Source organism: Amaranthus tricolor, chromosome 17, assembly GCF_026212465.1.
Source record: "Amaranthus tricolor cultivar Red isolate AtriRed21 chromosome 17, ASM2621246v1, whole genome shotgun sequence".
Classification (NCBI taxonomy): Eukaryota; Viridiplantae; Streptophyta; class Magnoliopsida; order Caryophyllales; family Amaranthaceae; genus Amaranthus; species Amaranthus tricolor.
In genome coordinates, this window is record NC_080063.1 from 17,810,936 (window position 1) to 17,823,083 (window position 12,148).

Here is a 12,148-nt window from a genome sequence, read left to right on the forward strand (position 1 = left end):
TCGGGTTAGGTGGTACGGATCAGTTTAAAATCGAATTTTGTGCCGACATTGATTTTTACATATTTGTAAATTCATTTTTAATTCGAGTCAAATTGAATTTAGTTACAAAATCGGGTGAATATCGAATTGTCAAGTCTGTTTTGAACTACTCTAATTTCGGATTAATAGATTAGTGTATGCAAGGGTGGGGAGTGCTCGGAGAGGGGGCGACGAAAATTAAACTTAAATTCTGTCAACTGAAACAGTACTCCATTCTCTTCACTTTAATTTTGATAAATTAAGTTATTACTAAAACTAGGTAGAGCCATGGTTTTAGGTTCGGCACAAAGATGACTGGACCAATCAGCAAATGATCATGCCTACAACAAGAATGACTGGTGCTTATTCTAGACTATACATGAAATTGTGTACAACAGTCAATAAACAAATCAAATGTCACTCTTATGTACTACTTCATGTGTTCTTTTGAGTTTGCTCCAGAAGACTCGAATAAGTGAACACTTTCGGAGTCCTATGATGCAAATTCAAAAGACAGAAATACTCGGTAATCGACCTCGATAAAAAATGAGAAGCGTAAAGGATACCTACAATAAGATGAAATCAAATCGATTATTACAAAGGTTTGCTTATTTGATAAAAGGGCTGCTCGCAGTAGCGCTGCTACCAAAGGAGACGTTGCTGTTGCTGCTATATGGATAACGATATCCTCCTTCGAAGCTTGCTGAGGTGGCAACTGATTCAACGTCATCATTCAGATTGTTCGCTTCAATCATATTCTCGATCTCTTTTACCACTTCACCCATTGACGGTCTTTCATCCGACATATCTTGGAGACAACTTAAAGCCAGTTTCACAAACTCCTCCATGCCTATCAGAGCGTCTACACGAATAGCCGGGTCCACAAGGTTGTATATATATCCGCTCTCTTTCATTGTCTCTCGTACTTCTCGGACAATGTATTTGTTGTTCTCCAATGGCATCCTTCCAGTCACCAACTCGAGCATCACCACTCCAAAACTATAGACATCACTCTTTTCAGTTAATATGTTGGTCATGTAGTATTCTGGATCCAAGTAACCCTGCTCGACAAAAGAAAATCGTTGACAACTAGTAAGACAAATACATTATTGTAATTTGCAATAAATGAAAGAAAAATGGATAGGCCTCGAGGACTAACCATAGTGCCCTTAACTTGGGTGGTCACTTGACCTCTATGATCACTTAAGAGTTTAGACAGACCAAAATCCGCGACTTTTGCATTTAAGTGATCACTCAAAAGGATGTTGTCGGATTTGATGTCCCTATGAACTATGGGCGGATCAGCAAGCTCGTGCAAGTATGCAAGACCTCTAGCTGCGCCAAGGGCTATTTTCAGCCTTCTTATCCAATTTAATCGAACTCCGGATTTCCCTGCAATTAACTCATTTGTGACGGTTTTACTCAAAAGTCAAAACAATGCATAGTTTAGCCCTCGAAATGACTCGAGCTCAAGCAGATTAGATTAACTAGAAGCGGAAAACTGAGGTCAATACGAACATGTTTACTAAATAAGGTTGAAGGTCTGCTAAACAGGGACGAAACCTTGAGTGATTGGGGATGTATTTTTCTGGTTATTTGGGACGAGCATTTTGGGGTCGCGGAACGTGATTACATTGGGTAAGAGTGGGAAGACTTTCACATATAATTGAAATTTTTAATACAGTTAAAAACATAGTGTAAAAATGTGGTAACGGTCGCGATCTCGGTAACAGATATCGTAACGTCTAAATATCGGTCGCAACCATAAGAATTCCCTTGATACAGCCTAAAACACGGTTTTTTTTTCTTTACACTTTACAACGTGGGGAACATCGGTTTGTTCATTTTGAAAACCTTTACAATGCGGCTGATGCGATACAATGCGGCCTTGTTTTTACACTATGGTCAAAAGGGCTGTCTAAACTATAAGGGTGTGTTTGGATGGAAGGGAATGGAGAGAAAGGAAGGGGAGTGAATTTAAAGGAATGAAGGATTCCTTGTTTGGATAACAAAATGGGAGGGAAGGGATTTGGAGGGTTAAACTGAAGCCAATACAAACATGGTTACTAAATAAGGTTAAACAAAGATCAGCATACAACTAAGCCTCTATGTTCTGTTCATTTGAATTTTAACAAAGCAAAGTAGTACCTGAAAGAGCCGCTCTCAGACTACCATTTGCAACATATTCATAAATCAGCATCTGTTCACCTTTATCATAGCAGAAGCCAATAAGATTGACAACATTCTTGTGGTGAACCCTTGATAACAATTCGATCTCAGTTTTGAACTCTAAGGCACCCTGCAATGATCCCTGCTGAGCTCTTTTTATGGCTACTAGTTCTCCGCTTTCCAGTTTACCCTTATAAACCTGCAAAGAGTCGAAATGTTAAGTTTTCAATCAGCCATGAAAGATCTTAGAAAAATTGTAGATGGTTCCAGCCAGAAACTTCAAACATATAAGTCAGTTAGAAATAAGAAATATGCTTAATCATGAATGTGTCCAATTTAAATGGCGCCAAAGATTTTTTTTTCTTTGGTTTTAAATTATAATAGGGCATCAGAACAAGTACTATTTTCAAAATGAGAACAATGGCCTTGAAGGAAATTAATGGGGGTCATGAAGAGGAAGAAGAACAATACTGGAGGAAGAAGAACACGATAAATGGAAGAGGAAGGAGCTACTGGGTTTTAATTAAATGGAATTGGCGTAAAATGATAATTTCCATACATAACGGAAAATAAACGTTTTTTCCCTTACAATGTTAATGTAGTTAATTTTTCAATAGTTAGTGCTATTTTGGGGAAATTTTTTTAAGAATTGCTACCACTCGCCTTTTGCAATAGTTGGTGCCTACCATAAAGAATTCCCAAATAAAATTAAGGCGATGACAACATACCTTTCCGTAACCCCCAACTCCAATCTCACTTTCATGTGACAGATTACCGGTGCACTGTCTGACATCTTCAAATGAGAACCATCTGGCTCCCTTCAACCGAGGGACATTACCGTCATTCCAGGATGCTACAAAAGAAGGGAGAACGAGTAAGCTTAAACACGCGCAAAGAAGGTGAAACAAAAAATAAACTAGAGTTGATAGCTTATTATTGAAGGCTGATCTTACCAAAAGGATTGTTTAATTTAACAGCTAGCTGAGCTATCCTCCTTTGACGATAACCATAAACCACAGCAACGATTGTTAGCAACGCAAGCACAGAGCCAGCTATTGATATTCCAACAATAAGGCCAGTATTTTTTCCCGGTCCTGCAGTTTCATCCAGACGAACATGAGAGAAGAAAAGGAATACACACACTAGAGGTTCTCAAAAGAGCATCATCTCTTTTACCTGGAAAGTTGGTATATGACAAATCACTGTAGTAATAAGGTCCATATGGTGAAGGGTAAATATGGTTATTAAGATAATTATTAATGGTAGATACTCCTGTTCGATTGAAGGAATACCCATCAGGAGGAAGGAATGATATGTTCAATACAAGGTACCCATTAAGATCTATCATTGAACTCACTAAACAAACTCTATCTATAGGAATTTGAAGCTTTTCAAGTCTAGGTTGCAAAGATTCTGTTAGGAAGGCATAGTAGAGACTGTTCGTCAGATCAGAAAAGCTGAATGATCTGAAAAACAGGCTACCAAGGTATGGGCGTCTGCAATCAGATAAAAATATTGGGTCCGAAAAGCAAGGTAGAGGAGCACAATCCTCTAATGGTATAAATGACCTCAAAGGTCGGCTATTATTGCAGATTCTTGCTGCTTCTGCTTTCAGACAAAATGGGTTTTCATCGAGCCTGCAAAAAATGTAATTTATTCAATTGAAAAGGGAAATTTTCATTGAAAAAGGACAGAAAAAAGAAAACGGGAGTAGAGACACCATGCTTACATAACGCTAATACTCCTGTTGACTGCTGCAGAACTGAATCCATCGATGGAATTATTCCGTAGATCTAAAAGGCGAAGACTGCTGCTGACACTGGCAGAAATTTCCAAAGTGCCATTAAGCTGGTTGCTACTTAGAATCCTACAGAAAATTAAGCAAGTTCAGATTTCAGAATTCATATTTATTAACTAAACAGCATAACAAAATCTAAAAGAAACATCGAAATTGCACTTTAATTAGAGAAGTAGCACGAAGAAGCTGAATGAAAGAGAGAAGAAAAAGGAAAAGGAAAACCATACACGGATTCTAGGTGAGGTAAGCTCAACAGTGCTGTTGATATGTGGCTTTCTAGACCAGTGTTTTCCATAATTCTGCACATTTGAAACCAACAAATTAGTCGCTCAGAAGAGTCAGACTTTTGTTTTAATACCAAAAAAGGAATTACATTAGTAGGGATAGAGATTGACCAGCACAAAAGCCGCGACGGAAAGCAGCTTTCAAGGAAGCCTTCCTTTGATTGTGCGTTTACGCGGTGTAATTACTTCTTCTATATGGCCTATTCTCTTTAGCAAGAAAAGCCGAAAAAAGAGTTTGAGGCCGGGACAGCATGGTCTTAAAATAGAATTTCTTATAATCTCCCAGATCAAATAACTCTTAAAAAGCCCCAGAAGTTTTAGCGCAGAACAAAAGCTCAACAAGTTACTAGTCACTACTCACTAGCGGTGGACATGATCATGAACAACTCGCTTTTTCGACTCAGTAGTTAGTCTTAGCTTGTGAGAGTTTACAAGCTTCTATAATGCATTAAAAGATGCATATTTTTTACGTTAACCTAAATATCCATAAGCTAAGTTTTGTTTCCTAGGTGAGAACTTAGGAGTAAGGAAATGTTTTTATTGTTGCTCAAAGTAGTAGTTTGGCTCAAATCAAAGTTCAACTTAATTTGGATGAACTAGCAGGCTTGAATTTTAATTAACGTGAACTCCAAATCTAGTAATGAAGTCGAGCTTGAGCTAATTTTGAACTTCAAGTTGAGCTTAAGATCAAAATTTGTGGAAAAAATGAAACGAAGATGGGTTATATTGGAATTTGAACTGGCTTGGCACATGCCTACTTGGCCCAATTTAAATCACTAGACAAAGAGACTCATAAAATTCTTATATTTCGGTCCTTTCAGATTATAATAAACTATATCAAAATGGCTCACAAAATCACGTGCACTTATTTATGTCAATCCTCAAACCCCACTTAATGGCATTGGGGTAATAGAATGTTGAAACTTGTAAGAGACTCGGGAAAAGACAAAGCATGCTGTCAGTCAATCACAAATCACAATTCACACAACACAAAATTTCTATGAAAACACAGCACCACAACTTATTCTCCTTGTCCTTTTAGGTGCCCACGAAGTGAATCCTTAGTTTTGAAAAGCGCGCCCAAGGCGCAGCTAGGCACGAAGTGCACCATGGCGATCTTCAAAGCGCCTTCAAGAGTCAAGGCGCCGCGCACACCAGGAGGAGACCACGAGGCGCACCTTTCTCACCTTCCTCGCCTCTGTCGCTTCGGTCACCTCACGTATATCAATTTTAAATCTGCCCAAATTGTGAATCTTCAGCTAGTCCTAACTCCTACGGTAACTTACTACTCCTAAGGGAAAAAATTTAGGAGTGGTCAATAATCCAAAGACAAAATATGACTTTTTGTGTTTTCAAGATCCATAAAAGCTTCTTGCATCCAGATATTTCTCTGTGTAGTATTTTACAAATTTGTATATCATATCGGCTACAATGCTTGCAGCTACCCATGTGTAAAGATCAGGCCATGGAGAAAATAAAAGGAGAAAAAGATGGAGAAACTTACAAGGTCGTTAAATCTAGTAAAGTCTCAAACCACTGAGGAGCAGCTGCTTTATTGAAACTATTATTACTCAAATCACTGCAAAACACATAGAGGGTGAGAAAAATATATAAAATAATTGGCCCGCTCATCATATAACTTGATAACAGTTCTTATAGTAAGTAATCTAATTAACAACAAGGATATTGCGGTTACTGACACATATGTAAGAAGATTCATTCCAGAAAGATCAGGAATTGGCCCACTCAAATTGTTGTTTGCCAAGTAGCTGCAATACAGTAGCATCAAAAATCACAATCAATCATAAACCATAGTTCATAAACGAGAGCGGGTTTAAAGTTTTTTGTTAGTTAACTTACAGCTCAGACATCCTTGTGAGCATGCTCAAATTTTGGGGCATGGGACCACTAAAGAAGTTTCTGTCCAAGCGACTGCAAACAAGAGAAAGATATATATCCTAAGAGATGACATTAGTTCTTGGAAAAAATGTATCTAAATTCCCCACCGATTGATATTCCGATTTCAAAATCCCACTTTCTATATTTTCAAAAAAAAATTCCACTATATTACCACTTCTTCGGTTATTCTTGCACAAACCCTCGACATGTTTTAACCTGTTCAAGTCATCTTATTGGTCTTCATATACTTATTCTTTGTTTAAGATAAAAGTTCACCCTCTTTTTCTCATTCCTTCTTCCCTAACCATCAGAACACCATAACCACTTTTGAACTCACCAACATGACCATTGAACACCTACTCCTTCCCCATCTTTCTCTCCTAACTTTTATGTTTTTATATCTTGTGTCTCTTGTGGTTATTGTTTAAGTCTATTTGAGCCAAACTTCGAAGAATTAGTACGAAAATTTTCACCTCAACGGCTGAACCATTGTATGAAAAACCATTTTCCTAAAATTGGGTTACATGGAATAATAATTGCTAAAGAAAGGTTTTTGATTTGAAGTAATAACAGGAACAGCAGTAAATTGTACTCTGTTGGGCATTTTATGAAGAAGTTATGGATTTTGAGCGTCTGACACAAGCTTAAACTATATAAGTTAAAGTTAAAAGTTAACTTGTTTAAGCAGTTGTAACTTGTATGTCATTAATGCATCTATGAGAAGACCATCATAAAAGTGAATTTTCAAGAAATATATAGAGGTGGGATTTTTAAAATCGTAACACAAAGATGGAAAGCTTAGTTTCGATTTATCCTTTATTCTTTTCATAAAGTGATACTTGAAAGATCTAAAATGCACTTACATGACTTCTAATGTCCGTACAAGCCCCAATGAGTCTGGAATGTTTCCATTCAGCTGGTTCTCATTCAAAATACTGTTAAAGTCAACAAAAGAGTATTTCACTAATCATGAAGCATAAGGTAAAACGAATGGAATGGATTCTCAGCATTGACCCATAATCGCCCTCGGTCCCATGAATTTGCCAACATTTTTTTTTTAATTGTCCCCACCATATCTTAATCTTTGTGCCGAGATCCATTGTTGCATAATCACAGGGACTGAGGGAGTATAAGGCAGCTAGTTCAACATGAATAGAAACCCAGCTTTTCAGCAAATTTCAACAATTTAGAGTGGATTCCGGTTTGACTTACAAGAACATCTACTAATGGGTCAAGAATGTGGAATAGTCTTTCGAGTTGGCAAAAAGATGCAAAGACCTTAACACAAGTTCAGAATGTAATATTGTAATGAATATACCTTTCTAATTTCAAGCATCCCAAAAAAATATCTTTCGTTTTTAGTTACATTTTTGTTCCAAGGCTTGTTTTGCAATCGTTTACGGTAGATGATTTACAAAATACTTAATCTAAATGAGAAAAACACTCTAAAAGAAGCAAAAATACTTGTCAACGAGACTCTCAAACACATATTTCATTTACTTTTATAATTAATTTCAGGAAAGGAACTTCAAAACAGACTCACACATGTTTCAGGGCCATCCTTGAGCTGAAAAGACGTGGTGAAATTTCACCCGAGAACCTATTATTTCCAAGATGACTGCACATAGAACACATAATCGATCAACCAATCAACAAAAATGCGACACAAAAACATGTACCCAGCAGCAAACACGGCATACAAGTGCTCAGCCTTAAGCAGCATATCCAGGCCAGGTGCAGTTGCATTGGAAACAGGTAATGCTCCATTCAACTGATTTTCACTAAGATCAAGCCAGATGAGATTTGTGAGGTTACCAATGGAGTGAGGTATGCTTCCACTAAAGTGATTAAGATTCAGAAACCTGTGGGATAATGTAACGAGGATACATAAGAAAGAAAATTGTAATGAACTTTTATAATAACTTTGTGACAATACACTTGCTTTAGGTTCTAATTACGAAGATAAGCCAAATAGTACGGAAACAAGGAATCACAAGACAACGAAACTCGATGCAAGAAACAGGAGTCCCATTCCGACCACAAACACCACATACATGACATTTTCTTCTCCTTATGCTTTGAAGATCTAATATATGTAAACGGCCTCCTCCAAATGTATCTAGCCACCTCACTCACAAATAACCTAGACAAAAGATATAATCAACCCCTATTATCGATCCTACTCAATGTATGTATCCCAAACCCAAATCCCTTACGTTCAAAGGAGTCATTGCCTTACAAACAAATTTTGCTACGGACAAACTTAACATTGAGGAGGGGGTGACAAGCAACAATGAAAGGGTTGTCAAAATATTTTCAAAATATGCATAAACATATACATATATATAGCACAAAGCTCCCCCTAGTTTCCCATCATTAGGTGGCTTCCAGAAAACATACCTAAGCATTATCAAAACAAGATTTACACAGATCGTATTTTAGAAGAAATCCTTACAAATGTGTAAGTTTCTGAATAGATCCTAAAGATTCTGGAATTGGGCCAGAGAAATTACAGCCGACAAGAACACTGCAATAAAAAGGCAATAAGATTAATCATAATAACAAGTGATATTAATACAGATATCAAGAATGAATTTCTCGTAGGCTGGCTTTAAAAAGTGTTCTTACAGACTATCTAAATTTTGCAGGTAACCGATATTTGCTGGAAGATGGCCCGTTAGATATTGGTTGTTCGATAGGTCCCTAAAAACAAAGTGATCGAAGAATAAGAAAACAAGAAAAGGGATCTTGATGCTTAAAACAGTGATAACTACCATATCAGGTACATGTCTACCACTTAAGTGAGGTACATACAAGAAATCAAGTGATATACGTGAGCAAATAATATGTCAATGGAGTAAGATCAAGCATCTTGCAAATTACTTGGAGAATTGTCTGTGCAATAATCTAGATTGGCAATAGAACATTATAGTACAAAAGGAGAAAGGCAAAAATGAACCTCCATTTCCGCTCTAAACCACTGCAAATTTGAAGGGATGGGGTCATCTCTTTTCTTCTCGCGAGCCTCTATCCAAAAGGAATTTGTCCTCCCTTATCGTTCCTTCCTTTCTCTTTATTTCCTCATATCCAAACAAAGTGTAAAGAAACTAATCTTTATTCTTCAGTTAAAATTACATAATAATCTTCTTTTGGTGAGAAGACAATCAATGATCTCTTTTTTCTTTTGCAACACTAACGGATATTCATTAACATTATTTCTTAGAGTAGGTTTCAGAACATCATTCAGTATATTGCCTTGTATTAACAAAATTGTCACTTGAAACCATCAGCATGACATTGTCAATTATCCAGGGAATGTAAACATGAATATTCTTTCTTTTTTTTTTTAAGTGCGCATTTTCCCAAGTAAAATGAAATTCAGAATGACTCCTTATGATTGAAAAATATACTAGTGACTAACATCTAAGCTTATTGCCCAACAGTACAGCTCACGAGAGTTTTCATTCTAACATAAGTTGTTTTAGTTTCACTCTCAGATTAGAGATTTGTGAGCAGCCAGATGCACATGGTTAGATACTACAGATTAATAGATCACTCAGATAATGAGATTTATGAATTAGTAACATCAGATTTTTACAACTCACAAAATCTGCAGTTCAGATAATGATACGATGTCTTCAGGCAATGGTCCTGCTAAATTTGTTCCCGGTAATATACTGCAATGTCAAATAAATAAAATTAGTAAGAAAGAGAATGAAAACCATTGAACTGACAGTTACCAAGAACAATAGACTCACATCTTGATCACACGTGAATCATTACAGAAAATACCCTCCCATCTTCGGCCACACGGATCCTTTTTACGCCAGTTGGGCGGCGTATTTTTCCATTGTTTCTTGAGAGATCTCAAAGCAGCCACTGTACAATAAACTATCGAATTAATATTTAAAATCAATATCAAATGATTGCAGACTTTTAGCCAATTCTCAATGGTTCAATTTCAAAAGACCAAGATTCCCTCTCAAGCAATGAAAAAAGTAGGTGTCTCTCTTCACATATCAGCCCAACCTAAGTGGATTGCTTTAGTTCATAAGAAATGAAACCATATTCATGCATCTATAGTGATCCAAATTGATGAATAAAACTACACAAGGGACTCGAGCAGGCAACCCGTCTAAATCTTGAATTGGAGTTTACCAATGCATAAAAGATGCTTTCCTTCACAGGGAACATTACAAATTTTACACAGTATATGCTTTGCTTAAGGAGATAAGGACAGAATTGAGAAGAATTTTGCAATGCAAAAATTTAACTCCAGGCATAGTGAAGTGCATGTGCTAAATGATGTTCCAAAAATGCTATAATAAATCCTTTAATTTTAGATGAACTTGTAATCTTCAACCTGCAGACAGTTCAGCTAGTTCTTTCTTAAAAGTTAACTCCTAATAGCAAACTTACAATGTTTTGTTCATTTATGTTGGCTCTAATCAAGAGGAACCAAATTCATTACCCACCAAGCCTAAACACTTTAAAATTAAATTTTTCAGTGATCAAAAATGGTCATCTATAAACAGTAAAATAAGAATCAAAAAGTTGAAAAACAAATGATAAATGCTTCATAACCTAGGTGAGATCTCATTTCAGTCATGCTATGACAGCAGACAGCTATTATCAAAACCTGATCCTGTATCAATCAATAGATTGACCACGAAGATGATCATTCTCATCATTCCTAATATGAAAGGCTAAATCTTAGAAAGCAACATTTTACTACCTAAACTGCTGGAAGAATGGAGAAAAAGGACGACAACAACAGCAACAATGTCAAAACCTTAATTCCAACAAATGAAATTGCCGTGAAAAGAAACAACAAAAGATAGACCAAACATTTCAGTAGGAAACTCTTTTGAATTCCATAATTGAAGATTGAAACAACTCTAGCACCAACTCTCCAAACACGTAAACCACAAAAGCCGCAAATTGCTTAATTACCTAATAGACTAATCAGAAAGAACAATTGGTCCCCCATACCATAAAGAAAGCACGAAGTGCGAATATTAAACACTACAACACACGGACTTAAGAAAAGAACCCAAAAACGATATGGATCAACTTACAATCAGTAGGATCAGTTCTTGCTTCCAGAAACCAACAATAGGAAAACACAAGCAGAAAATACAACAAGATGTTTGGATTCATAACTATAATCTGGTCACTAAATTTCCTCTTTAAAAATGCTACAATAGCTAACAGATTCCGCTGCTTTATAAGATATGTATATATATATATATATATATATATATATATATATATATATAGGGCTGAATAGTTCACTATGAATGCCAATTCATTGACAATTTTATTGATATTTTTCCCAAATCTCAGCAATCAATTTGCAGGGTTTTTTTTGCCTAGTTGTTTATCCCTCCTTCTCCCCCTAACAACAAGTACTACAAATTGACATAAACCCATCATAATTACCAATATTTTATTGAATTTAACAAGATTAATTATGTTTTAGCCAACCACTCTGTAGTGAACATTCAAAAAAAAAAGGAAAGGGACAGACTTTGTCAATGCCTAGAACAAGAAATATTCAAAATCAAATGGGTTTTACTTTTGGTAATCAAAAATCAAAGAGGTGATGTAATCTTTGATAACCCTAAGTCTAAACAACCATATTCAGATCATTACACAATTTTTATATAATGGGATCAATATTAACCTGAGATTAACGGTTTAATGGGTGAAGCATGGTGTGAATAGAAGTATATTAGCTGAGATTGAAGGAATTTAGAATCAAAAGTACCTAGAAAACATAGAATAAGGCCATTTGGAATACTGGCAGCGGCTTACTACCTTCATTCATCACTAGCTCGAGCAGATTGCCCAACTTTGTGAGAATCATGGGTTCATTGGTCCGGTAGTCGAGGGCTTTCCCTCTCATTTACACAAGTTGTAAAATTGATATAAAATTTAGTAGAAGTGAAAATTAAGTTAGAAAATGAGAAAAAATAAG

General features: G+C 36.2%; 1 protein-coding gene across 5 annotated transcripts; it reads right to left on the bottom strand.

Annotated features, from left to right (window-relative positions):
* Nucleotides 1–12,148, bottom strand: LOC130803528 (leucine-rich repeat receptor protein kinase HPCA1-like). Of its 5 annotated transcripts, none has more exons than XM_057667678.1 (20): nucleotides 11,939–12,148; nucleotides 9,927–10,047; nucleotides 9,774–9,845; nucleotides 9,128–9,239; nucleotides 8,797–8,871; nucleotides 8,624–8,695; nucleotides 7,869–8,030; nucleotides 7,712–7,786; nucleotides 7,032–7,103; nucleotides 6,130–6,201; nucleotides 5,970–6,038; nucleotides 5,774–5,848; nucleotides 4,213–4,284; nucleotides 3,917–4,054; nucleotides 3,364–3,824; nucleotides 3,141–3,281; nucleotides 2,916–3,040; nucleotides 2,167–2,386; nucleotides 1,178–1,410; nucleotides 2–1,079 (listed from the first exon to the last, which is right to left on the bottom strand). In XM_057667678.1, exons 4-20 carry the CDS (start codon nucleotides 9,172–9,174, stop codon nucleotides 627–629), a joined length of 2,562 nt encoding a protein of 853 aa, XP_057523661.1. In that variant the 5' UTR covers nucleotides 9,175–9,239; nucleotides 9,774–9,845; nucleotides 9,927–10,047; nucleotides 11,939–12,148; the 3' UTR covers nucleotides 2–626. The 5 variants fall into 5 exon arrangements, with proteins under 5 accessions (XP_057523660.1, XP_057523661.1, XP_057523662.1 ...); XM_057667679.1 differs by having other exon boundaries at nucleotides 9,128–9,248; XM_057667677.1 differs by lacking the exons at nucleotides 9,128–9,239; nucleotides 11,939–12,148 and adding an exon at nucleotides 11,247–11,848 and having other exon boundaries at nucleotides 1–1,079.

Bases quoted from the DNA above. Each gene is read 5' to 3' on its own strand.
- LOC130803528 (XM_057667677.1), bottom strand. From the start codon at position 11,328: ATGAATCCAAACATCTTGTTGTATTTTCTGCTTGTGTTTTCCTATTGT. The intron at 6,039-6,129 runs GTAAGTTAACTA...ACTGTATTGCAG, and splicing joins CTCACAAGGATGTCTGAGCT to CTACTTGGCAAACAACAATT. The intron at 1,411-2,166 runs GTACTACTTTGC...AGTTAATTGCAG, and splicing joins TCTGAGAGCGGCTCTTTCAG to GGAAATCCGGAGTTCGATTA.